At 38.0% G+C, this 25,644-nt stretch overlaps 1 protein-coding gene across 1 annotated transcript in view; it reads right to left on the bottom strand.

The window, feature by feature from the left end:
- znf827 (zinc finger protein 827) overlaps positions 1–25,644 on the bottom strand; it is a 168,292-nt gene that overhangs the window by 88,172 nt on the left and 54,476 nt on the right. Inside the window, exons 3-4 of the mRNA XM_022684465.2 lie at positions 14,881–15,053; positions 12,316–12,832 (exon numbers count right to left, since the gene is read on the bottom strand). Coding sequence (XP_022540186.2) covers positions 12,316–12,832; positions 14,881–15,053 — 690 coding nt within the window. The remainder of the gene's footprint in view (positions 1–12,315; positions 12,833–14,880; positions 15,054–25,644) is intronic.

Genomic DNA, 25,644 nt, shown 5'->3' on the forward strand with positions numbered 1-25,644 from the left:
TCAGGCGTCAGCGGGCGGACGGAGCAAAGCCCGGTCAGCACCTGGAAGGGCGTCCTCTAATTAAGAGCGTGTCGGGTCGCGTGTCCTATCAGACAGGGACAGGGCACTATACACACATATGCATATACACACACACACACACACACACCTCCTCGAAGACGTGCAGAAAAGTACAAGTTGGAGACGTGAGCACGGAGACACAAAGTCACACCACTCCGGTGACCTTTCGGATCGCGGCTAAAAATAGGGCGAAATTTCCATTCGAATTCATGTTACAGTGAGTACTGAATAATTTATCAGCCTAATCCGTCAGCTAGGTTGGTTTTTTTTTTTGGCTGTTTTTTTCCTCCTTTTTGAGGAGCTCATACACAAAAGGTCTCAGGAACACCGATCGTGAGGTCTGCGAAATGAGCTAAATCTGCTTACTCCATTACACTTTCATGAAAGTTAGCCAGAGTGCCTGTCCTGATCTTTCAAGCTCACACATATCAACAATAAACAAACAAACAAAAAAAAAAACACTTGGTTTTTAGAAAGATACTGGACAATAACATCAAATGGATGCTGAAATTTAGTATAAAATGAAAATTGTGTTGATGTCCATCTAATGTTAAACAGATTTTTGTATTTCAGTTGAAAATAAAAGTCACTTATCTGTCAAAAAACAACCTTGAGTTGACACCGAGCTCCAATGTTAGACCAACAAAGAAGGACAAGCCCCATCATTTGACAGATATTAAATTTAGGTTGAAAATCAAAGTCATCTACCTGTCCCCAACATTGAGCTGACGTGAAGCTTTAATTGTTGAACAGACATTATCCATATGCAACACTAGACTCATACCAGGCTCAAACATTAAATACATTTTAAATATTGGTTGGTTGGTTTTTAAAGTCACAGACCGGTCTGTACCCAACATTTGGTTAGTATCAAGCTTAAACATTAGACAGATGTCGATGGATTTTGGTTGGAATAAAAGTCCAGATCCAATAAATAACATAAATCTACTGTTAGACAGACCTTGAATCTTAGGGTTGACTTCAAGCTATAACACTAAATAGATGTTAAATTCTGGCAATCTTAAACCAAGAAACATTCAGCAGATGTTGGGTTGTGATCACCATACCTTTAAATTAAAATGTTTGTATGTTACTTAACTATGACGTTACCATATGATGTTAATTATTCACATAGATTTTCTTTTTTTTTACTTGACATCCCATCGTTACTAGCCTATGTCAAATAGATGTTGGCATTAGAAGCTGTCGGGACATTGAAATTTGGTCACCTGACATCATTTTGGTAATTCCATTGGTGATCTCTCAGATTACGACTAGCTGGGGTAAAAATACTGAATAAAAAAAAAAAATATATATATATATATATATATAAAAATCACATACAGTTGTCTCTCTGCTCCTGACTCACAGTAATATCAACACTATCAGCGCTACACCTGTCATCATCCTCACTGTCACCTGCCTCAACCTCCCCCACTCTCTCGCTCCCTCTCTCTCCCTCTCTCTCGTTCATCCGTCTCTCTGCCAGATGCTTGTCCGGTCCCCCGTCACCTCTGGCTCCGTCCTGGCTGGCCGCTATCACACCACTTCATTAGCTCCCCACCCCTGTCACGGCAGCGTGCTCCCAGCACTGATGACCGCCCTGCCGCTAACGCTAGCAAACCGGGTTCAGGGGCCAGCCGGAGCCAGCGTGACGCTCTGGAGCGCTGCAGCCAGAGAGTAGCTACGCTACACACCGCTGCCAAACCGCTAACCGCGCAGGGACAGAGCCTGACACATTAAAGATGAAGTCTGCTAGTCCCTCTGCAAGTCCCTCATACAGCAACATGGGCAAAAAGGTGGTCGTCAGTGTGGTGCAGTGGATAACACCACTGCATGCCTGTAAGCTACCACATTATGTGAGAGACTGGGGTTCAATTCCTAATATTGATGATTATACTGCTCTACACCAATAAGAGTCCTTGGGCAAGACTCCTAACACTACATTGGCCCAACTCTATAACAGGAATAACCTGGTATAGAGTTGTCAGCTAAACGCCATAATTGTAAATGTAAAATACCATAAATATATCCCTAAAGAAAGGTGCCACACAACTTAAAGACACATATCCCTTTTGTTCCAAGTCTATGGTTCACTTACAGAACTGTAATTCACCTTAAAACAGTCATAAATTCAGGAGTTTTTCATTATTTTAAAATGTCTCGCATTTAGATTAATACAAAAGTCATGCAAACTATGAAGAAAAACACATGGAGTCAGTAAATAAAAAACAAAAAATATGTTTTATATTTTAGATTCTTCAAAGTAGCACCTCTTGCTTAGATGACAGTTTTTGCACATCTTTGCCAGATTTTCTCAGTCAGCTTTATGAAGTAGAGTCACCTGGAATTCAGGCTTCCAGTTAACAGCTGTGCTTAACTTGTCAAGAGTTAATGACTTGAATTTCTTGCCTTTTAATAAGTTGAGTTTGAGAGCATCAGTTGTAAAGTTGTGAAGAGGTAGAGTTGGTAGACAGTCTATCTAATCCTCAACTGCAGTTGCAAAGACCATCAAAAAACAATATGATGAAACTGGCACTCACCAGGGCCGTCCCCAGGAAAGGGAGGGAAAGACTTACTTCTGTTGCACAGGACAAGTTTATCAGAGTTACCAAGTTAAAAGCATCCCAGAGTTTTCCATAAAACAATGGGGTTTTCCATGATATGAGCTCTTTAAAGAGATAGTCTGCCAAACAATTAACCCAAATGCATTGTTTTGCATGAGTAATGAGGTTAAAACTTTTTTTTTTTTTTTACTTTTTTTTGTTTTTGTCTTACAGTATCTCACATAATAAACAAGTCAATTTAAAATAAACACAACTCAACATGAGATAGACTGAGATACATGTGATTGATGACTTATATGAGGCACAACTGTTAAGCATAATAACCATTACCTCAGCCCTGGATCTCCAACATAGAAATGAAAGCCACAAACCTCAAACACCACATGGTTGATCAAGTACACATGGGCAATGGCGAAAACTCTGTAAATGATACATTTTTGCTGAAATATTCCTTTTATCCATTATCCATTCTCCATTTATGCAGGTCTCGATGTTCTCTGCCATTTGTAAGGCAGATGATTTGCATGTCGCGGCGGACAGTTTTGTCCACATGAATGCGATGTGCTCAACCTCTTGGAACTCATGGTTCAGCTCACTGGTCAGTTCATATTACCACAACAGCGCAGAGCGCCGCTACAGAGATGTCAGACGATAGTATCTTCAATCCTCTGTGTTCAAGGAGTCATCGGCCACTGACATTAATACATATTATAATCCATAACCGATCATATTTATTAACCCTTGTGTGGTGTTCATATTTTTGTTACTCGTTTACTTTGTTACTTGTATTTAATTCAGCAAAATTAAGCAATTTTACATTAAAATGCTTTACACATGCTTGCTTCACCTAAATTGCAAGCAATATAAACAGCTTACATGGTTAATATTTGCCCTTTACCTTTCTTATGTTACATTTCTTTTAAAAAGTGCTACTCTTTTTTTATTAGTTTTTATATAAAATGTAAAAGAAAATGAATTAAACTGAAGATATGAGTAGAAAATTTGTTTCAAATTTACAAATGAAGCAATGTTTATTAGCCCTTGGCCAAACATACTGTATGTAATATAAATGTGTAGGGGATGAAAAGACCCAAACACCACACAAGGGTTAAATCTTTATAGAGCCAAAATCACGGGAAAAAGCATATGATCCACACATGCCATAAAGGATAACAAAAAGCTGTTTTAAGGTCATTATTTGTAATATTTAATATTAAACTATGGGTTATTCTGCTTGCGAAAATTTATACACGTTCATTCATCCTAAAGTTGTAAAAAAAAAAAGGTACAGCCAATCAGGACAGAGGTCTGTAACAGTGGTCTTTAAAAAATCAGTACCTAAACAAGCTTCTTTACTTCTAATGATTATATAATAGTCCAACGTTTTTTTTTTTTCTTTTTCTTTTATGATTATATAAAAATTTGTGCTGTCGATCGATTATAAAATGTAATCAAATTAATCTTGTTAATATTCTGTGATTAACTGCAACTAAGCACACTTGTTTTTCTAAAGACGCAAGTTTTTATAGTGGATGATTAAATGCAAATAAAAGAAAGAATGTAATAAAATGCAACTATATATTTATATTAGTGGTGTCAATTAAAATACCTGTATACACTTAAATGTTTAAAGGGAGATAAAGTCAACATGGAGCGCTGGAATGAAGAATACATGATACATTAGATAGAGAAAATATATATATTTTTTTACTTTATTTTAAACATCTCTTAATTAGCTAAGTATAACAGAGCGTTTTCACACCTGTAGTTTTTAGGTTTCTATGGTCGGGATCAGTTGATAAGTGCATTTATTTGGAGCGTTTCTCCCTCTGTTTGGTTTGTTTTCACACAGGCATAAATCTAAACCACGCAAGCACATCGTCTCCTCTGATTGGTCAGAGCTGTTTGGCGCGGGAGCAAAAAAAAGTAAATACAGTGAGAAGATTCTGTGTTTCAGTGTGTGTATCTGTGCAGTGTGAAGCTGCTTTAACACAGAATGCTAAAAAAAAAAGCTGCGCTTTCAAACACAGTGTATTTAATGGGATGTGCAGCGCAGATGCGAGCAGTGAATGCTGCACATACTGCACTCTTACTGTGTAAACAGCATGGAGCAGCAGAGACAGTGTTTGTTTATAGCATTATATTATCTGGCTAATATATCAGATTAAACTGCATTTTATCAGCAGTTTAGCTCAATTAAAAAGGAGTATATTTGATAGATGGGTCAGATCGAGATCAGATCACGTTCTGAACACAACCCTTTAACGTTGACAGTCCTATTATAAACCATAACCATAAACCACCCAAATACTACCTAAAAGAGAAACAAAATACAAAAAATAGTTGCACTCAGAAAGAATCATAAATCAGATATAAATATACATTGGTGGGTAGTCCTGCAAGACTGTTATGGCATGAGTCAGAATATTGTCCTGCAATTTAGTATGATGGCAGGTCACCTCTGATCTTAATTACAGGCCCTTTAAATGCCCAACATTACCCAATAAGGTCCTCCAACCACTGGCCTAACTTTTTTAAACACAACCTAATTCCCTAGTGCGCTATTTCAACAGGACAATGCTTGTCCACATACTGCAGCCAACTCAAGAGCTTGCCTTAAAGGAGAACTCTGGTGTTAAATGGACTTTTGCTATAGTAAAACATGATAAGAAGTACTTACCTTTGGTGAATAGCACACCACCTTGTCCAAACACCCTTCAGACTGGATGAAACAGGGCATAATTTACCCTGATAAATTGCTTTTTACACCGTTATCCAGCTCACACCTAGCTCCACATAAGCCCCGACATTTAAAACGAGGCATTTATAACTTAACAAAATGCACAATAAGCTTATTAAAAAACCTCTGTTTACATCCTATAATGCGAGCTTCAGCCCCGAGCGCCGCCATTACTCCTGGTTCCGGCTGCTATGCTATGCGGACTCTACGTAGACTACGCATAACGCGACAGCCAGCATCAGGAGTAATGGCGGCGCTCGGAACTGAAGCAAGGAGGTGTGGAGCTACTTTGAGCCTGGTAAGTACTTTTTATCATGTCTTACTACACCAAAAGTCCATTTTACACTGGAGTTCTTCTATAAAGCCACTACAGATACTATGCCATGGCCAGCTGCAACGCCAGATCTATCCCTGATTGAAAATGTGTGGGATGCTACTGGACAGTCTATGAACACTAAAGCATTGAATCCATTAGGAACCTCTACAATTCCATGACTAGAAATCCGGCATGTTGCAGCATTACACATGCATTAATACAAATGACAAAGAGTTTTAATCAATTGTTTTCTGGTAATCTTCATTCATCTTCCTACTAATTTTGCAATTTGACACTTCTTTCCTTCTGGGTGCAACTCCTTCTATGATGGTTAATGTAAAATAACACACACTGTATGGGCTCCTTAAATCTCTGGTCAGCCTTAGCCTGAGCCTCAGGTCATTCCCTCAAAAGCATGTAGAGAACGGACCATTGAAATGAATAGGTAGGCTAATCCACGGGTGCCTGCGGTGATATTTTAATCTCGATGGCCACACGCCGCTGGACCCAGCATGCACTGCCTTCAGGTAGAAGACCGAGCCTATGGCGAACGCTGGAAATTTGGAAAGCTCAGTGCACACAATAGCTCACATGATGAGAGGATAAATGAAAGAATACCGCAAAAACACCAGTCCAGTGATTGCAGTGATTGGGCACAAGCGCTTTATTATTATTAGCTGTATTTGAGTCTTTTCTGCAGTGCCCATCATCTCAGTGCACTGATAATATACCAAAGTACAGTAGCCTAAGAAATCCCAGTATTCTCAAATTTTCATCTTCATAATGTATAAAACTAACTTTGACAAGAAATATATAAACATAAGCCATATTTCACTCACATTTGATCAATTCTCTGATTAAAAGAATCAATAAAAGCACTCTGAATAAGCTTACACAGGGGAAAAAAAACATAGCGCATCCAACAAACATAGCGCATCCAACAACATGAAAGCCATGAACATTGTCAGCACACATGCAATACTACACAATACTGGTGATCAATATTGTGATATGTGTGCCATTACTGTAAAAGCACAGGAAGTGTTAGCTGATTAGATGGGCTGCTGATTGTTAGAGTGGAAGAAAAAAGTCATTTCCTCTGGACAAAAGTTCACCACAACGCATCCTGAGCAGCACACATCTCCTGTGCTCTACAGAGTCAGAAACCACAAAAATTACATCCATTATAGATTACTTAACAACTCAACATGGGGTGATTCAAATGTGTGATTTAGTATAATGTTGGTCATTAAAGAGGAGGGAATTTTTTATTTGTTATTTAGAATAATAGAATCTGTGACTTGATATGAGTGAAGAACTGTGATTTGGGATGAGAGAAAAATTGAAATGTGTGATGAGAGAAACTGATAAACTTTGAATGAAGCATTTGAAATAAGGGAGAGTATATGTGATCTGGGATTAATAGAGAGTTGTGATTTGGAATGAGTGCAGAGATGTGATTCGGGATAAGTGAAGAGGTATTATTTGAAATGAGTAGAGGGTTGTGATTTGGGATAGGTGGAGAGTTGTTGATTTGGGACGAGTGAAAATTGAGATTTGGGATAAGTGGAGAGTTAAGATTTGGGATAACTGGAGAGCTGTGATTTGGGATAAGCGGAGAGTTATGATTTGGGATAAGTGGAGAGTTGTGATTTGGGATAGGTGGAGAATTGTAATGTGGGATAGGTGTAGAGTTGTGATTTGGGATAAATGGAGAGCTGTGATTTGGGATAAGCGGAGAGTTATGATTTGGGATAAGTGGAGAGTTGTGATTTGGGATAAGTGGAGAGTTGTGATTTGGGATAGGTGGAGAATTGTAATTTGGGATAGGTGTAGAGTTGTGATTTGGGATAAATGGAGAGCTGTGATTTGGGATAAGTGGAGAGATGTGATTTGGGATAAGTGGAGTGTTGTGATTTGAGATAAGTGGAAAGTTGGGATTTGGGATGAGTGGAAAATTGTGATTTGGGATAAATGGAGAGTTGTGATCTGGGATAAGTGGAGAGTTGTGATTTGGGATGAGTGGAAAATTGTGATTTGGGATAAGTGGAGAGTTGTGATCTGGGATAAGTGGAGAGTTGTGATTTGGGATGAGTGGAAAATTGTGATTTGGGATAAGTGGAGAGTTGTCATTTGGGATGAGTGAAAAGTTGTCATTTGGGATAAATGGAGAATTGTTATTTGGGATAAGTGGAGAAAGGAAATCGTGATTTAGAAAAAGCGTTAACTTGTGATTTGAGATAAAGGAGAAACTGTGATTAGAAAGAAATAGATAATATTGCCATTTGAAACGAGGGAGCATGTGTGATTTGGGATAAGATGAAAATTGTGATTGAAATAAGCAGAAAAGTGTTTCTTTGGGATTTCAGAAAAATGTGATTTTTTTAAATACGTGAAAGTAGTAAAATCTGACGTAAGCAGTAAACTATACTATAGTGAAAAACATGAAGTTAAAAGTGTGATAAAACGAAATTTGAGACTTTGAGGTAAAAGAGATATTTATAAAAATGAAATGTGTTTTTTTTTTTATTTATGATTTGAGACAAGGGGAATTTCGTAATTCCCCACAAGGTGGGATTCTGTGATCTGAGATGAGCAGAGAATTTAGGTGATTTGGGTGATTCGGACTCTCATTTACCTCCAAGTGTCCAATCAAATAATCTGATGGGTTAATCTGCATACCCGCCCGTGACGGGAGCCCCGCCCACCGCTGCAGCATGAGAGCGCGTGTGAAGTGTGATCGTTACGAGAGACCCAGGAAGCTCAGGCATCGCCTGCATTTCAAAGCGCTTTGTGGGCTTTTATCTTTGAATCAGAATGTGGATCACAACTGGCCGGCTGACGCTGGTGTCAGCGTGTAGGAAAATCAAAGGGGATTGGCCTAACAGCCCGAAAAGAGCCGAGCCGTCGAAAAAATGATAGGCCAATTATGTCAGAGGTCACGGAGAGTTCAATGTATGTTTGTGTGGGTGTGTGTGTGTGTGAGTGAGAGAGAGAGAGAGAGAGAGAGAGAGACAGAGAGAGAAAGAGAGAGAAAGTGTGTGTGTGTGTGTGTGTGTGTGAGTGTGTGTTTTGCCTGGGGATCTGTAAAAGCACTACTCTGCTGTCATTTGCTTCACTATTCTGCCTTTCTTCCTTTCATCCCTCAGTCCCCTCTCTCTCTCTCTCTCTCTCTCTCTCTCTCTCTCTCTCTCTCTCTCTCCAGTGAATGTATGACAGTAGCAGATGTCAAGAACCAGCCTATACACATACATATACACATATACACATACATATACATTTAACAGCCTAAATGTATATATTTAAGGCACTTAAAACAGATTCCTCTCAAAAGGAATGGTTGATTCTGTATGTCATGGCTGTCCAATGAAAAACAAGTATCTCTATTTTTGACAATTTCAAGTTTACTACAATGAAACTGTGTCAAAATCTCTTACTAAACACACAAATAAACATTTTTCAAAATTACCTGAAATAAATCAACTTTTACATCAACTTCCACTGAAGACAGTAAATTTGCAGTTTTGGAGATACATGTTTTTCATTGGAGTCAGCTGCTACTCTGCTGTATATCCCCCATTACTAGTGATGCCACAACACAAGGAGGGTGAAGAATAGTACACACCTACTCCAATACATGAGTCAGACTCCGCCCTTATGCAGCATTGCCAAATAGCATCACAGCGCTAACGCTCGGAGGAAAGCACAGCGACTCGGTTCTGATACATCAGCTCACAGACGCCTTGTGCTGATCGACATCACCCTAGTAGTGAAGAGAGGAAAGAGTGCCATCTACTGTACCTACCCAGAGAGAGTAAGGCCAATTGTGCTCTCTCAGGGCTGATGTCAAGCTACATGACTGGGATTCGAACTAGCGATCTCTTGATCATAGTGGGAGCACTTTAGACCGCTGGACCACTTGGCGCTTCTACTTGCACATTTTTTTTTCAACTGATTTTTGATTGTGCCATCGAAAATGTGTTTGGTTGAAAGAAGCTACTCTCTAAATTCAGCCAAATGATTAATTTCCACTTTCGAATTTTCATTGCATCCCTACCAATAATTCTCATACTGCTCAATGTTCAACCCTGCTCACAAGTCACATCCTTACTCCACCTAGAACAACCACTGGCATGCTGAACAACACAACATATATACATAAATAAATATCACATATATAATAAAATATTGAATTCATTAGCAACTCAAGCCAATATACAGCCCATTTCTCCATTACCTCCCCCTCTCTTCTCCTTCTCCTGCCTGAAAGACATGTTAACTAAGATGTCCGCCAGTGCTGTCTGTTGTCTCCTGACTCTGGGCTGACATTGCTGAGGGTTGCTGCGGCTCCTTGGGGACCGGCCGGGCTTGATTGGGAGTCTGGGAGCGGAGTGTATTCGGCGCCCCGTAAGGCCCCTGCATGCACGCACACAAACCCACACATATACACGAACACACACACACATATATACACGGACGCACACACACACACACACATATACCCGAGACAGAGCAGGAGACGGCTAAGCTGGAGCAGCCCCGACGCATCCAGCCAGGAGGTCACACTCTTGAGCTGAGGGCGCTAATCATTTCCAATTACGGATTCCTTTTTAATTATGAATTATGCATGAATTTTTAATTAATCTAATGTTCCGAAGGCTTTTCCTTTTTTTCGCGGTGCCAAGATCTCAATCTAATTACTCTGCATTAAGTGGGGGAGCGGTGGCCCTGGCACTGACCTTAACGCTGAACCCTGGGCAGCCCTCTCGCATCAATCTTGCTGTTGACTCACAATAACCTGGCACTTCCATTACCACCGAGTTGAACAAGTCCAAACTTTGGATTTGTGGAAGTGAATAACTCTCTAAATGCTGGGTTTTAATAGACTTAGGTTTAATGTGGCTCTGGAATGGTCTTGCCTCAGGACTCACATCTGTCCTTCATCATTTAGTCACGACTCTAAAGCAGTTAAACTTTCCTGACCTTTCCAGTTTATTTCACAAATAAGCTGAAGCTCAGAAGCTTTCATACTTTTGTTACCTTTGTACATCAGTGCATTTCCACAGATAACTTTTACCAGTTCTGACCACTCTTCCTGTCTTTGATGTATTAAAAGTAGTGCTGTCAATGGACAAAAAAAAATAATAATCCAATTAACAATTAAAACCCCTTGTGTGGTGTTCATATTTTTGTTACTCGTTTACTTTGTTACTTGTATTTAATTCAGCAAAAAAAAGCAATTCTACATTAAAATGCTTTACACATGCTCACTTCACCTAAATTGCAAGCAATATAAACAGCTTACATGGTTAATATTTACCTTTACCTTTCTTATGTTACATTTCTTTCAAAAAGTGCTACTCTTTTTTTTATTAGTTTTTTTAATAAAATGTAAAAGAAAATTAATTTAACTCAAGATATGAGTAGAAAATTTGTTTAGTTTCAAATTTACAAATGAAGCAATGTTTATTAGCCCTTGGCCAAACATACTGTATGTAATATAAATGTGTAGGGGGGGGGATGGGGGGTGTACAGTGTGTGTTTATCGAAAATGTGTTTTGATATATGTTTTTCACAAAAAATGAGCCAATGGCAATGAGTTTGAGTTAGAAAAAATATTTTTTTTGTATCATTTGATGAAAAATGAAAACGGGTTCCACAGACCCGAACACCACACAAGGGTTAATCACAAGCTAGTCAGTTAATGTTTACTATCGTTACACCTTGCACATTATGTTGTCTATTGTATTGTTGTTACATGCTGCACTATGTTGGTTCTGGAGGAACGCAATTTTGTTACACTTTGTACCTGTACTCAAATGTAATGACAATAAAAGCCTCTTCACTTGACTTGACTTGAGTGACAACGATATTCTGTGATTAACTGCGATTAATCACACTTGTTATTCTTAAGACACAAGCTTTAATAGTGAAAATTGTATTGTAGATAAAAGAATGGATGTACGAAATGTAAAATGCAGTTATATTCATATCAGTGGTATAAAATTAAAATACTAGTATATACATGTATGTATGTTTGAGGGGAGATAAAACAAACATGGTGCGCTGGAATAAAGAATGTATAATTGATTTTTTTACTTTATTGTAAACACCTCATTTTGGTTGTAAGGATTTCTGATTTAGAACTAAATTTGATGAGCATAAAAATCTTTACTTTTTGGTATTGCACACATGCTCACAATGGGGGGATGACCATTTAAATGGCCTGGGGGGAAATACAGCATGTAACAGATGGTAACTTGCTCTTATAGCCAACAACACAGCTGGGCAAACAGCCACTATATAAAATATCATGAAATACCCCATGGAAGTTAGCCCTGTTGGGCAAGACTACACACTGATGGTGAGCTGGGATTGGGGGACACGCCCATTAGAATGTTCAGTCATGCTCCTCAACACCTTGGAATAAACTCTGAAATAAAGTCTACACCACCAAAGAGTTTTCCTCAAGTCAACTTGTAGTTTAAGTTGGAGAATAAACTCACTTTTAACACATTTTTGTTTAACTCCAGAATTTCGAAATCCAGAAATATGAGGTAATAATATTATCGCCCTGCCAATATATCGATCAACCTGTACTAAGATCTCTAGATTGAGCTAGATTGTCCTACCTGAGAGTTTCATCAGCAGGTCCGTGGCCGTCTTGGTAGTGATATCAGGACTAAAGAGCGATGCAGCTGTGGGACCGGGACCAGGACCCGGACCCGGACCCGGTGGGCTGGTTTTGAGCCCAGGAAGGTCCAGAGAGCCGCTGCTGCTGCTGCCGGGCCGCTCCCTGCACAGTGGGGCAAAGGGTGATGTCACCGCCATGTCCTGCGGCTCCTCCTTGATCTGCACGTGGTTGGAGGGCTCGCCGGGAGACGCCAGCAGATGCCCGTCACTCTGAGACAGGTCGGGGGACGGGGAGGCTTCCGTGGCCATGGCCTGGTCTCCAGCTGAGCCTCCGTCACCCAGCAGGGAGCCCTCGCCCTCCTCCGTGTCCGTGGAGGGCTCGTCCTTCACCTTGAGGTCCGGTCTCGGGAAGTGCTGGTGGCAGCGCATGTGCAGCTTTAAGCTGAAGTGGCGCGAGGACGTGAAGGGGCACAGCTCGCACTGGAACGTCTCGCCGCGGTCCTGGTGCTGGTGCACCTGAAGGAGAAATCGAGTTGTTTATTTGTGAACTAAGTATGCGAGATAATACAGTACAGGCCAAAAGTTTGGACACACCTTCTCTTTTTCAATGCGTTTTCTTTATTTTCATGACTATTTACATTGTAGATTCTCACTGAAGCATCAAAACTATGAATGAACACATGTGGAGTTTTATGTACTTAACAAAAAATGACCTGGCCTCCACAGTCACCGGACCTGAACCCAATCCAGATGGTTTGGGGTGAGCTGGAGCACAGAGTGAAGAAGGCAAAGAGCAACAAGCGCTAATAAGCACCTCTGGGAACTCCTTCTTTCAAGACTGTTGGAAAACCATTTCAGGTGACCACCTCTGCTCATTGAGAGAATGATGCCAAGAGTGTGCAAAGCAGTAATCAGAGCAAAGGGTGGCTATTTTGATGAAACTAGACTATTTAATTTTTTTTTTGTTAAGTACATAAAACTCCACATGTATTTTATACATAAGGTGCACTGGATAATAAGGTCTAATATGTGACACTAGTAAGGAACAGGGGTGCCGCCATGTTTTCCTTCTATTTCTGCAGGTCTTGTCACTGAATGGTGAAACAGCTAGTGTTTAGCGCGGTTAGCGGCCAATGCTAATACTGCTCCAGTCTTGGTGCTGGAGAAACTTCACTGGAACTTCTGTAAAACGCTGTACTTCAGTGAAGTGGCTTTACTGCTCCTTAATATCTGACTGGTAAAATTCATACATAACACACACATAACACTGTGAGTCCAAATAGACAAGATTATCAATGGAAATACTTAAAATGAACTTTTGGGAACGTTTGGGATTAAACCTCTTTAAATGATCTTACATTAAAAGCTATCTTGTCCTGTAAATGTAACACTTTTGAGAACAAATCACTGTCCAGTTGATGGGGGCTTATCATATGGAAAGAGATGAATCCCCTCAGGATAAAAAGTTCAAGATGATCAGTCAGAATAATTTAGTTCTGGTTTACATTGACCCTTCACTCTATGGGTACAGATGGACACAAACCATGCCAGTAATCTCCCCCCTCCCACAGCATCAAATGTCCTACCATAAAATGTCCTACGAGGGCACGGCAGCACGTTACCCGCTTAATTGTATCAGCAGTGCACCTGTCTGTCTGGTCTGGTGAGCATCTGCACTGATTATCTTTCTTCACGTGTTTATACTGGTGTTTCCGTTAATTTGTCCCTCATCTGTGGTGTGAATGGTTAACTCAAATTGGGAAAAAATGTAGTGGAATACCTATCTATATCTATATGTTTGATGTTTTCAACACTAGACTACAATAAACGTACTACGTAATAAAAACTACAATGTTGTTAAGAATATGAATAAAATAATAAAAATAACTGGTAAAGTAGCTAAAATAATTAAAAATCATTTTAAAAATGAATATCAATAATTAATCCTATTTCCAATGTAAAGATCTGTTTCCCTCCTACACTGAAAAAAAATGATTAAAATAATGTAAAAAAAATAATGTAAAAAAAGTATCGCATCTTTTTGCATTCGCTTTTTTAAGTACATTTAATTTTTAATAAATTTAAGTAACTTCAGCTCGGTTTTAAGACTTAAATGTTACATAGTGTAAATAAGTAAACTGATTAATCCTTTCTTTTAGTAGCCTTTACTTAATTTCTGCATACAATATTATCTAATTACAATTACTTAATTTATACAATATTACTCAAACATTTATGATACATAATATATTATAATTCCTGAAATTTAAATATTACAGGCTCTAAAGATCCATTCATTGAAGGATCTGAAGTCTGACAGTAGAAAACTTGTCATAAAAATGTGGAAATATTTTTTACATTACCTACCTATTTATATATTTATTTATTATATAAATAAAACCTTTAAAAACGCACCTTAGGAACTCATGAAATATGTATATAATAATTAATATGGTCATTTGGAAGATTTATAACTAATTGATACTAATTCCAATACTAATAAACTAATGCGTTTGCTAAAAACTGATTTTTTGAACCTGGACGACCGAAGCGCTTCACCTCACCTTCATGTGGGACTTGAGATTGTCTTTGCGAGCACAGCGGAAAGGACACAGGGGACACTGGTGGCTTTTTAAACCGGTATGAATCACCATGTGTCTCTTCCAGTAGCTCTTTCTTTTGATGACCAGGCCGCACACCGGACACTGGAAGGGTTTCCCGCCGTCCTCGGGTGAACCTGAGGAGAGAGAGGACAGAAAATATATATATTACACACCATAATCTTTACGACTGTGACACTGACATCGTCCAGACTGACTATAAAAGGCTGTTTAAGATCATATCTCAGTCCCGCTCAGCCCGGCTCAGAGCTGGGAAAGGGCTGCTGGCGTCGCGCTGGAGCTCATTTACAGCGACAGCATTTTTACCATTAATTATGGTAATTGTGATTGGAAATGACAGCATTTTTAGACTAAAAAAAACACACGAAAACCTGCAATTTTAAATTTGCTTTTTCTGCATTACGCAGCGACCCCCGGCCCCCCTGAGCCGCCACCTCTGCCGCCGTCAGCTTGACGGAAGCGACCGCGGTGAGCCTTGAGCGCTGCGATCGATGCCAAAGTCACAAAGGAAGCCAAACACCAGGATGTTTTTAGGAAGCCGATTATTGTTGTTGGCTCCATATCCGGTGTCCATTAGGGCCTAATTGGTCTTATTAGAAGCTGGCATGATTGCATTAGAAATTCTACAAGGCCGTGTCAGGATGGCTTCATAAGTATTCCAGTCGCGTTCCTTGAAAAACATCTGGTAATCAGTGTTTGGTGAAATTACCGCGCTCAGCCATTCATTGACCCGGGGTGTAAAACTTCGAGACTGCCTATTTGCGACAATAAACCACCATCTGTGGCCCAACCTTTCGCGGCGAGGAGATCACGCTGGAAACTGCTCGTGAAGCAGAAAGTCTCTGAAGGTCCTGGGAGCAGAGGGGAAGGGAACAGCAGCTAGCAGCGGCGGCTTCCGCGGCCATTCCACCCATTAGCTGAAAAGCGCGGTTTGGTTTCGGCCGGAGGGAAGAGGATTTTCACCTGATAGAAGGGAGCAATTCCCCGTGGAGAGCCCAGTTTAACTCGTGTCATGGTGAGATACTCTGAGCCTCGCATTAAGATTATGATTTTAACCCAGGTGCTCGCTCTTCCACACTCGCAGTTTAACACCTCTTTTTTTACTCGCTGGAACTCTCACTCGCACCGAGCTTTCTCCATCCAGCCAGCCTGACTGTGAGAGTGCTTTCCTGGATGTAGATCACAGGGTGTGTGATGGCGGTGGCCCACCTTAATGCTTTAAGGCCATCTGATCTAAGGCTACATTCACATTACAGAGAGCAGTTTACCGTTTAAAGGCTTTGCTCTGATCAGAATAACACGTTCGTTGCTCGTTGAAGGCGAGAACTGATTGGAGTGCAGTTTAGTATGTGCTTGATTTTAGAGAATCAAGGCATTTATACAAAAAAAGGCACTTCATGATGTTAAAAAAAAAAATATATATATATATATATATATATATATATATATACATATATATATGTATATATATATATATATATATATATATATATATATATATATATATATATATATATATATATATATATATATGATGCTCTTATCCAAAACGACCTACAAGGTTATTCCCATTAAAGAGGTGGGCCAATGTAGTGTTGTAGTTGTAGAGTCTTGCCCATGGACTCATGCCCATGCCCATTATTGGTGTAATGCGTAGAGCAGTATAGTCACCCAGATTAGGAATTGAACCCCAGAACCCCTCCCACATGATGTGTTAGCTCACTGTCACACAGTGGTGTTATCCACTGCACCACACCAACAACTTTAAAGGGACGGTCTATATCAAATTCAATGGGGTTAAATATAAAGTGTAAATATAGTTCATACACATATTCATATGTATTTCTATGTGTCATGGAATTTGGACACCATGTAATTAAATGCTACCAGACTGTCAATATATCAATAGTAAAAAAAAAAAGAGACAAAAACAGACATTGTGTTTGTTGACTAAGCACTTGCTCTCGACTTGTCAGATTAGCAAATAAATGGGGAAAAAAAACAGTTAAAAAAGTTCAGAAATCAATATTTGGTGGAATAACTGCGGTTTTTAATCACAGTTTTCATGCATCTTGGCATCATGTTCTCCTCCACCAGTCTTACACACTGCTTTTGGATAACTTTATGCTTTACACTCCTGTTGCAAAAATTGTGATCATCCATCTTCCTCTTGATTATATTCCAGAGGTTTTCAAAATCAAAGAAACTCATAATTTTAAGTGGTATCTTATTTTTGTAAGTATAGTGTATTGTAGATTAAATGATTAAAGTTGTGGTTGGCTGACATCATACTTCGCTCTGGACTAGCCACACAGAGTAAAAAACGCTGCTTTGATTGGTTAGAGACCCAATTGCATAATTCGGCCTTCCATGACATCATGATATCAGAACTACAAAGGTCAATTCCACAATATATAAACTCACAAACCACTTCAGCCCTGTAATATAAGTTAATGAAGTGGAGCTGAAGTTGGTTGTGTGCGTCGGTCGGGTGGACGGGCCGTGGGCTGGCCGGGTCGCGGTTCGCTCTAGGCTGGACTGGTGTGGAGTGGAAACTGTGATGGCTGTGCTGCCTCTGAAGAGCCTGACCTAAATTCCGGGGGAATCTGCTGAGATGGACTCGGAGTGCTCACTCGTCCTGTGTGTGTGTGTGTGTGTGAGAGAGAGTGTGAGTGTGTGTGTGTGTGTGTGTGTGTGTGTGCTCGCAAGCTCTTTGCACACACATACACACACACACACACACACACATACAAACACTGCCGGCCTCCGCTTGGCAGCCAGCACATCCGAGAGGGAGAGGAACCGGTCTGGGAACGTGCCGGCAATTCCAGCAAACCCCCACCGAGCTAACAGACCTTTCCCAGAGTCCACAGCCAACCTCACACACACACACACACACACACACACACCAATGTGTGACCCTGCTGCCACAGCCACTTCAACTTACACTCACTCTTCCCTCCCGGCCAGTCTAAAGCCTCAGGTACAGTTACAGTTATAGTATAATTATGTACTATACACTACTACATGGCTGTGGATCAGTTTAGCAGTCGGACACTGTGTAGGTCACTCCAACAGAGACCCAAACACATTAAAAAAACAGCCACGATACAGAGAGAACAAGCAATAAAGCAATGCAGCAGCCACTGCTTACAGGAGAACTCAGAATAATACACTCTGAAAAATATGTGCAAAGCAAAGCAATTTTTAATGGAAGTAATATATTAACTGTCATTACCTGATTCATACTATGTCAAAAAGTGAACATTTTAATAGGCCTATATCACAATACACTAAATTTTCACATCTAATAATAATAAACTAATTATCACATCAGGGTACTACTTTTTTATATATAGATATATTTAGAGAGTGCATTATTATTAGTATCATGACAATCTGGATCGGTAACTTCTGTTTCAAATCTGATAAAATTCTTGTTTTTTGAATATCTTGGTTAAGAGTGTGCCATATCATATCAATTTAATATTCAATTTGTTGCAGTAGTGTATTCTTAAAAAAATCATTTTTCTAATTCAGTGTATTGTCATATCACCAAGAATATAGTTATCGTGAAAATACCTGCACTTGAGAATACTTTCAACTGTAACATTTTTCTTTAATTAGTTAAGTAGCTCTTGCTTCTGATAAAATTGATTAGAACATTACTCAAATAGGGCTATTCACTGTATACCTGTAACTCTACCTCTTCACTACTTTACTTTAACTGATGCTCTCAAACACTTTATTAAGAGACAAGAAATTCAAGTAATTAACTCTTGATGAGTTCAGCACAGCTGTTAACTGAAAGCCTGAATTCCAGGTGACTCTACCTCATAAAGCTGACTGAGAAAATCCAGCAGAGATGTGTAAAACTGTCTAATCTAAGCAAGAGGTTCTACTTTTGAAGAATCTAAAATATAAAACATATTTAAAGCTCACCTTCCGTCGTTTTTTCTTTCATTTTAAAATGTCTAGTTGTGGTCTCTAGTATGAATGAATGACATGTGAGCCGTTTTTGTACAAAAAAAGTGCTCAGGTGTCTCTGTATAGCTCTTTTTTAATGGACTGTTTTAGGGGTGTGTCCAAAATGACCGGATTCCAGCTTTGCTCATGAATATTCATACATGCAAACAGCATGCAAATATCTCTCCTCTGATTGGCTAGGAGCACTGCGACGCCCCTCCACCGCTCTGCCGCTCACTGCCTCCCACCTCCTAACTGATGAGCGGTGATGTTGCGTCGCTTCAGCTCCGCCTCTGGGAGTTTCTCGAGCCAAGGTGGGCTGGTCTGTGAGTTTCTGCCTACGTAGGCAGAAAGATAATTCAAAATTCACCCGTTTTTCGGAGGGGGGGGGGGGGGGGGGGATTTCTTTGCTTAGCTCCTGCAGACAATGGGGGCTGCAAAACAGTTTAATGTGCAGGTGTACACATTCAACTCGGAGAGACCTACTGTATTCCACAAAAAACAAGAAAAATCGGATTTTCGCGGAAGGTGAGCTTTAAAAATCCATGGTTTTCTTCATAGTTTGGATTACTTTGGTATTAATCTATTAATTTAAGGATTGTCCAAACTTTTAACTGGTACTAAAAATGTAAAAAAAAAAAAAAAAAATCATGTTTTCTCTTATAAGGCAGATGTGTGATGTCTTGAATTTCTGTGGGCATTTAACATTACCTGGAAACAAATAAAAAAAAAAGACAATGATAAATATCCAGTGGAAATAAATCATATAAATATGAAAAGAACTTAGTAACTTTTCACAGATTGTTTTTTTTTTTTTTAAGTTATATCTGTATGAACATTGTATTACACCACCCTTTCAGAACGCTTCTGATGCTAGACCTCACACCATGTGGCGTGTGAAAAATGTACAGACTGCATCAGGGAGGCATGTAATCATTAAAGAGCTGTATGCAATCTGTATCCTTTAATAACCAAAAAATCTAAAATATTCAAAACCCTATTAAATAGTTAGGAGTAATTTCTGTAAGTTATAAGAGATTTAAATAGTTTAATTTGAAATAAAATGAATTATGAGAACTATTTTATTTTATGGCACTGCTAATTCATCATGGAACGAATGTTGCCCACTATATAGCCAAATCTTATGTAAGCATTCCTGCTCATGTCTGAGTTGCTGAATTGTGAATAAAATTCAGCACACAATCATGTAGTCTCTATAGGTGAACACTGAGCTCTCCAGTATGATCCATTCTACTGGCAGAGACTTTTTGAGGATGTCACCTTTGCCAGACATCTAGTGCATCTCAAGAAATTAGAATATCATTGAAAAGTTACTTTATTTCAGTAATTCAGTTCAAAATGCGAAACTCATATATTATATAGATGTATTAAACAAACAGAGTGATCTATTTTAAGCTTGTATTTCTTTTATTGTTGATGATTATGGCTTACAGCCAATAAAAACCCAAAAATCAGTGTCTCAGAAAATTTGAATATTATATAAGACCAATTGGTACCTTTGGCAGTGTGGACAGTGTGCCAAATCCTGCTGGAAAATGAAATTTGCATCTCCATAAAAGTTTTCAGTAGCAGAGGGAAGCATGAAGTGCTGTAAGATTTTGTGGGAAAACAAAACTGCACTGACTTTAGACTTCACTGATTGACATCACTGATTGGTGGAAATTTTACATTTCATTTATAAATCAAGGGAGTCTGGAGGAAGAGTGGAGAGACACACAGTCCAAGCTGCTTGAGGTCTAGTGTGAAGTTTCCACCAATCAGTGATTGTCTGGAGAGACATGTCATCTGCTGGTGTTGATCCACTGTGTTTTATCAAGATCCAAAGTCCAATGGTTTCCATGGCTAAGACGCTACACATAGACCTAAGAGAACCTAAAATAACTAATTTACTGCCATTTGAGAAATGAACTCCAGATCTTTTTCTCTGGATTACTGGACCCACACTTAACTGGAAGTCATGATGATTCATGAATGAATCTGGGAGGAGAAAGCTAATAAAATAACATTTGAGATGTTCTCAGACCCTTTAGGTCAATGAAGGAGGATGTTACAGCATACAAAGCCATTTTATATCAATATGTAGGTCAATGACATTATTACGTGACTTAATGTTCGGTCTGACTGCAGAATTTTTTGTTTTACATTTAAAAAGAGGGTTTCATGCAAAACATAATGACGTGTATATGTAGTACCTCTCCTATGTATGTACGGTACTTACTTTAACTTTCGTTTAACGTTCATTACCTGTAATTATTCTGCTTTTTAAGGTGTCATTTAGAGTGAACTCTCATTATGTGGTGCAACCCATAATAAAAGTAACTGTAATTAATACAAAAAAAATTAGTATCTCACGTCTGTAGCTAAAATAGTAATTTCTGATTTAGTATGCTTAAAGTGGCACTAACCCCACCTGATTTTTGCTGATTCCGCCCTCAGCTTAATTTTGAAAAAGGCTAAAAAAAAAAAATGGAGGAAAATGGGAGGGGCAGTTTTGGAGGGACAATGGGTGATGTATGGGTTTAGAGGCAGGGCAGGAGGAAGATCTGATTGGCTAAGCTGCAGCAGCAGCAGTGTGCCTCTGATGATTGGATTTCAGCAGGTGGGTGTACCAAAGCACACAGACACATCATCCTATTCTGCCTATAGTACAGTTGAGAGGTAGTAGCTCTGCAGAGGTGGAAATGACCACAATAAAAGCGTTTTTTAAAGGTTAGGACATGTTTATATTTTTTTAAAGCAGGACTGGTATGTTTTATTACTTTAAAGCAACGCATTCCAGCTATTAATGGAAAAAATATGGTTTATGGTTTAGGGTATAGTGGCTCTTTAACTCAAGGTATTTTAACAGTTTTGCTTGATTAACAGGAAATATAAAACTAATACGTACATTCAAAAAGATGATAGTGACATTCTAAAAATAAAATTAGATAAATATTAACAGAAACTCTAAGCAATGCAAACACTTAAGATTATTAATATGTTACACTACTGAGAATGATTATATATTTCCTTAAAACAAATATTTATATATTTCTTTATAAAAATATAAGCAGGCTGGTATGTTTCACAGCCTTAACCCAACACATTTCAGCTATTAATGGAACAAATATGGTTTAGGGTTAAGTGTCTCTTTAAATCAATGTATTTTAACAGTTTTGAGTGAAGAACAGGAAAAATAAAACGATTAAGTACATTCAAGAAGGCGATTTTAACATTCTAAAAATAAAAATGAGATAATTCTTTACAAAAAAATCTAACAGTTTTGAGGGAAATTAGAACTACTAGGTATATTTAAAAATGCAATTGTGACGTTCTAAAAATGAAAATGAGAAATATTTACAAAAGCTACAAGCAATGCAAACACTTTAGTTTATTAACATGTTAAACTACTGATGAACTACTATATATTTCCTTATAAAACAAAATATTTAAATATTTTAAAAATGTAAGCCGGCTGGTATGTTTCACTACTTCAAAGGAACACAATTCAGCTTATATGGAAAAAATATGGATTAGGGTTAAGTGGCTCTTTTACTCAATGTATTTTAACAGTTTTGCTTGATTAACAGGGAAACTAAAACTATTAAGTACATTCAAAAAGGCGATTATAACCTCCTAAAAATTAAAATGAGAGAAATATTTACAAAAACTACAAGCAATGCAAACACTTAAGTTTATTAACATGTTATACTACTGAGAACTACTATTTATTTCCTTAAAAATATATTTTATATATTTCTTTATAAAAAAAAATAGGTAGGACTGGTATGTTTCATTAATTCAAAGGAACACAATTCAGCTACTAATGGAACAGATATGGTTTAGGGTTTAAAGGCTCTTTAACTTTAACTATGTATTTTAACAGTTTTGAGTGACTTACAAGGAAATTAAAACTACTTCATATATTTAAAAATGCAATTGTGACGTTCTAAAAATGAAAATGAGAAATATTTACAAAAACTACAAGCAATGCAAACACTTAAGTTTATTAACATGTTATACTACTGAGAACTATCATATATTTGCTGTTTCACAGCTTCAAAAGAACACATATCAGCTATTTATGCAAAAAAAATAGGGTTAGGGTTTAGAGGCTTTTTAACTCAATGTATTTTAACAGTATTGCTTGATTAACAGGAAAAATAAAACTAATAAATACATTAAAGAAGAATGAATCATTTTTGGAAATGAATGCATTTTTAGAAGAACATTCTAAAAATAAAATGAGAAATATTTACACAAACTCTAAAATTTATTAATGTGTAACACTATTGAAAACTTGTAAAATGATATATTTCCTACATTCCTTAAGAACTTCAAATGACATTTTTTAAGGACACAGCCAATTCTTTAGGATTAAAAACTCTTAAATCACTTAATCTAACATTTTTTCTATGAGTTTATAAGTACACAACATTCCTTATGTGTGACAAAAAAGCAAAATATACTTCAATATTGGACTTTTGAATATCCTTACACATCAGTGACCTGTATGCTTCTAGCTTTATCACAGTAATCTGGAGGAATGTTCCAGCACGACTGTGACCCTGAGCACAAAGCGAGGTCCATAAAGACCAGATTTGATGAGTTTGTTGTGGAGGAACTCTTGTGGGCTGCACAGAGTCGTGACCTCAACCCCAATGAACACCTTTGGGATGAACTGGAACGTCAACTGTGAGCCAGGCTTTCTAATTCAGTGCCTGACCTCTAAAATCGGGGGGAGGGGGGTCCATATAACTGCCCATGGTTTTGGAAGATGTCCAACAAGCTCATTCGAATATGATGGTCAGCATTTTAGGTTATATAGTGTAGATACACTGGCATGCCAAGTCTGTCTATCTATCTATTCATCCATCCATCCATTCATTCATTCAGCTACCTATCTATCTATCTATCTAGTGGGGTCCAGATGAATAGGACATTTCATTTCTAAATTTGTACAGAAATATACCATTCCTTGATCCACAGGGTAACATGTACCCCAGGAATACATCATAAAATGCTAGTATTACCATCCACAGTGGACAGAAGTGTATTGGCTGATTATCAGAGGTGGAAAGTAGTAAATTACATTTACTCAAATTACTGTAATTGAGTAGATTTTATGAGTAATTTGTAATCTTTTAAGTAGTTTTTAAAATAGGTAATTTTACTTTTACTCAAGTACATTTTGACACAAGTAATTTACTTCACTACATTGGAAAACTCCCCGTTACTGAGTAAATAATTAAATGCTGGGGAAAAACAAAATTGAGTTTTGTTCTCCATGGCAGCGCAGCTGAACTTTCCCCAGCAGTGTTTATTACGGTTAGCGGGTGAGACGCTGTGTGAATCAGCTGTGCTCGGGGGAACCGGTGTTCTGTCGAGTTATGCTACCCATCGATATATGCTTCTTTACGGCACTGCACATGCGCCAACAAAATTTTTTTTTTCGTATGATTTCATGTTTTTCATGATAATTCCTAAAGTTTTTATTGGGAACATTAAACAATCTGCTTAAATGTTTAAAAAAAACATGTAAAAGGCAGTAAAAGCATAGCAATGGCAAGTTAAAAAAATAATAATGAACTGTAAAATTATAAAAATACAGTTTATAGTCACCTATATGACCATACACTTTTAACAGTAAATAAAAAAACATAGATCATAGAAACCTAGGCCACTTGTTCTTGAAAATGTTTTATGGGCTGGTCTGAACAAATACTGCCTGGAAGGTCCAAATTATTATAAATAAAATATGAATAAAAAATAATTAAAAAGATTTAATTTCTGATTTGTACTTTTTTACATCAAATAATTAAAAGTAACTATGTAACTTTTACTCAAAGTACATTTTAAATTGAGTACTTTTTACTTTTACTCGAGTAGATTTTTAGATGGGTACTTTTGCTTTTACTTGAGTAGAATTTTAGCAAAGTAAAAGTACTTTTACTTAATTACAATTTTTTAGTACTTTTTCCACCTCTGGTGAGTATAATCGTGACCAGTGATCCACTTTGAATGTAATATACAGCAGACATACATATCCCACAGGTCAGTTCAGCAATCCTTAGCTTATATGGAACATGGCGAAAGTCATGAGACAAAATAATTACTATTGTTCAGTACCTACTGGGTTACACCAGTCAGCCAAAACAATAAATTTACATGTCTAATGTTGTCTTTGCTTGTACCACCTAAACCACTTTAAAAATCAATGCATGGAGTTCACAAGACCTCAGAAGATGTGTTTTGTTTGTTATTTGTAATCAAGATGTTATTATCAGGGTAAAGTCTTAAGTAAGTTGTGAAGTGAGACCTCCACGAAACTCTAAAACTCCATGAACTTTTTGGTAAATACTGACCACTGCATACTGGAAACACCAACACAAGACCAGCCTTGTGTTTGGATAGCTTACTCAATCATCTAGACATCACAGATCTTTTCAACGTAAAAATCAAAAACAGACTGTTCACTTGCTGTCTAAAACCGTGTTTTCCATTCTCTGACCTGTGATAATTCACTGTGCAACAAGAAATGCTTAGCTAATGATGCTAACAAACACTAAAATCTCAGTAATCTCGTCTTTATCTTCTAAACCACACACATTTGAACTTTTGGCACATTATATTGAGATTTTAACTGAGAGTTTTAGAGTCTTTTATTTACTGTTAGATGAGAATAGTAACAATCATCTACTTTTTTATACTAAAGGACAAAACGTCACATATCAAGCATGT

This window comes from Astyanax mexicanus, chromosome 7, assembly GCF_023375975.1.
Source record: "Astyanax mexicanus isolate ESR-SI-001 chromosome 7, AstMex3_surface, whole genome shotgun sequence".
NCBI classification, from domain to species: Eukaryota; Metazoa; Chordata; class Actinopteri; order Characiformes; family Acestrorhamphidae; genus Astyanax; species Astyanax mexicanus.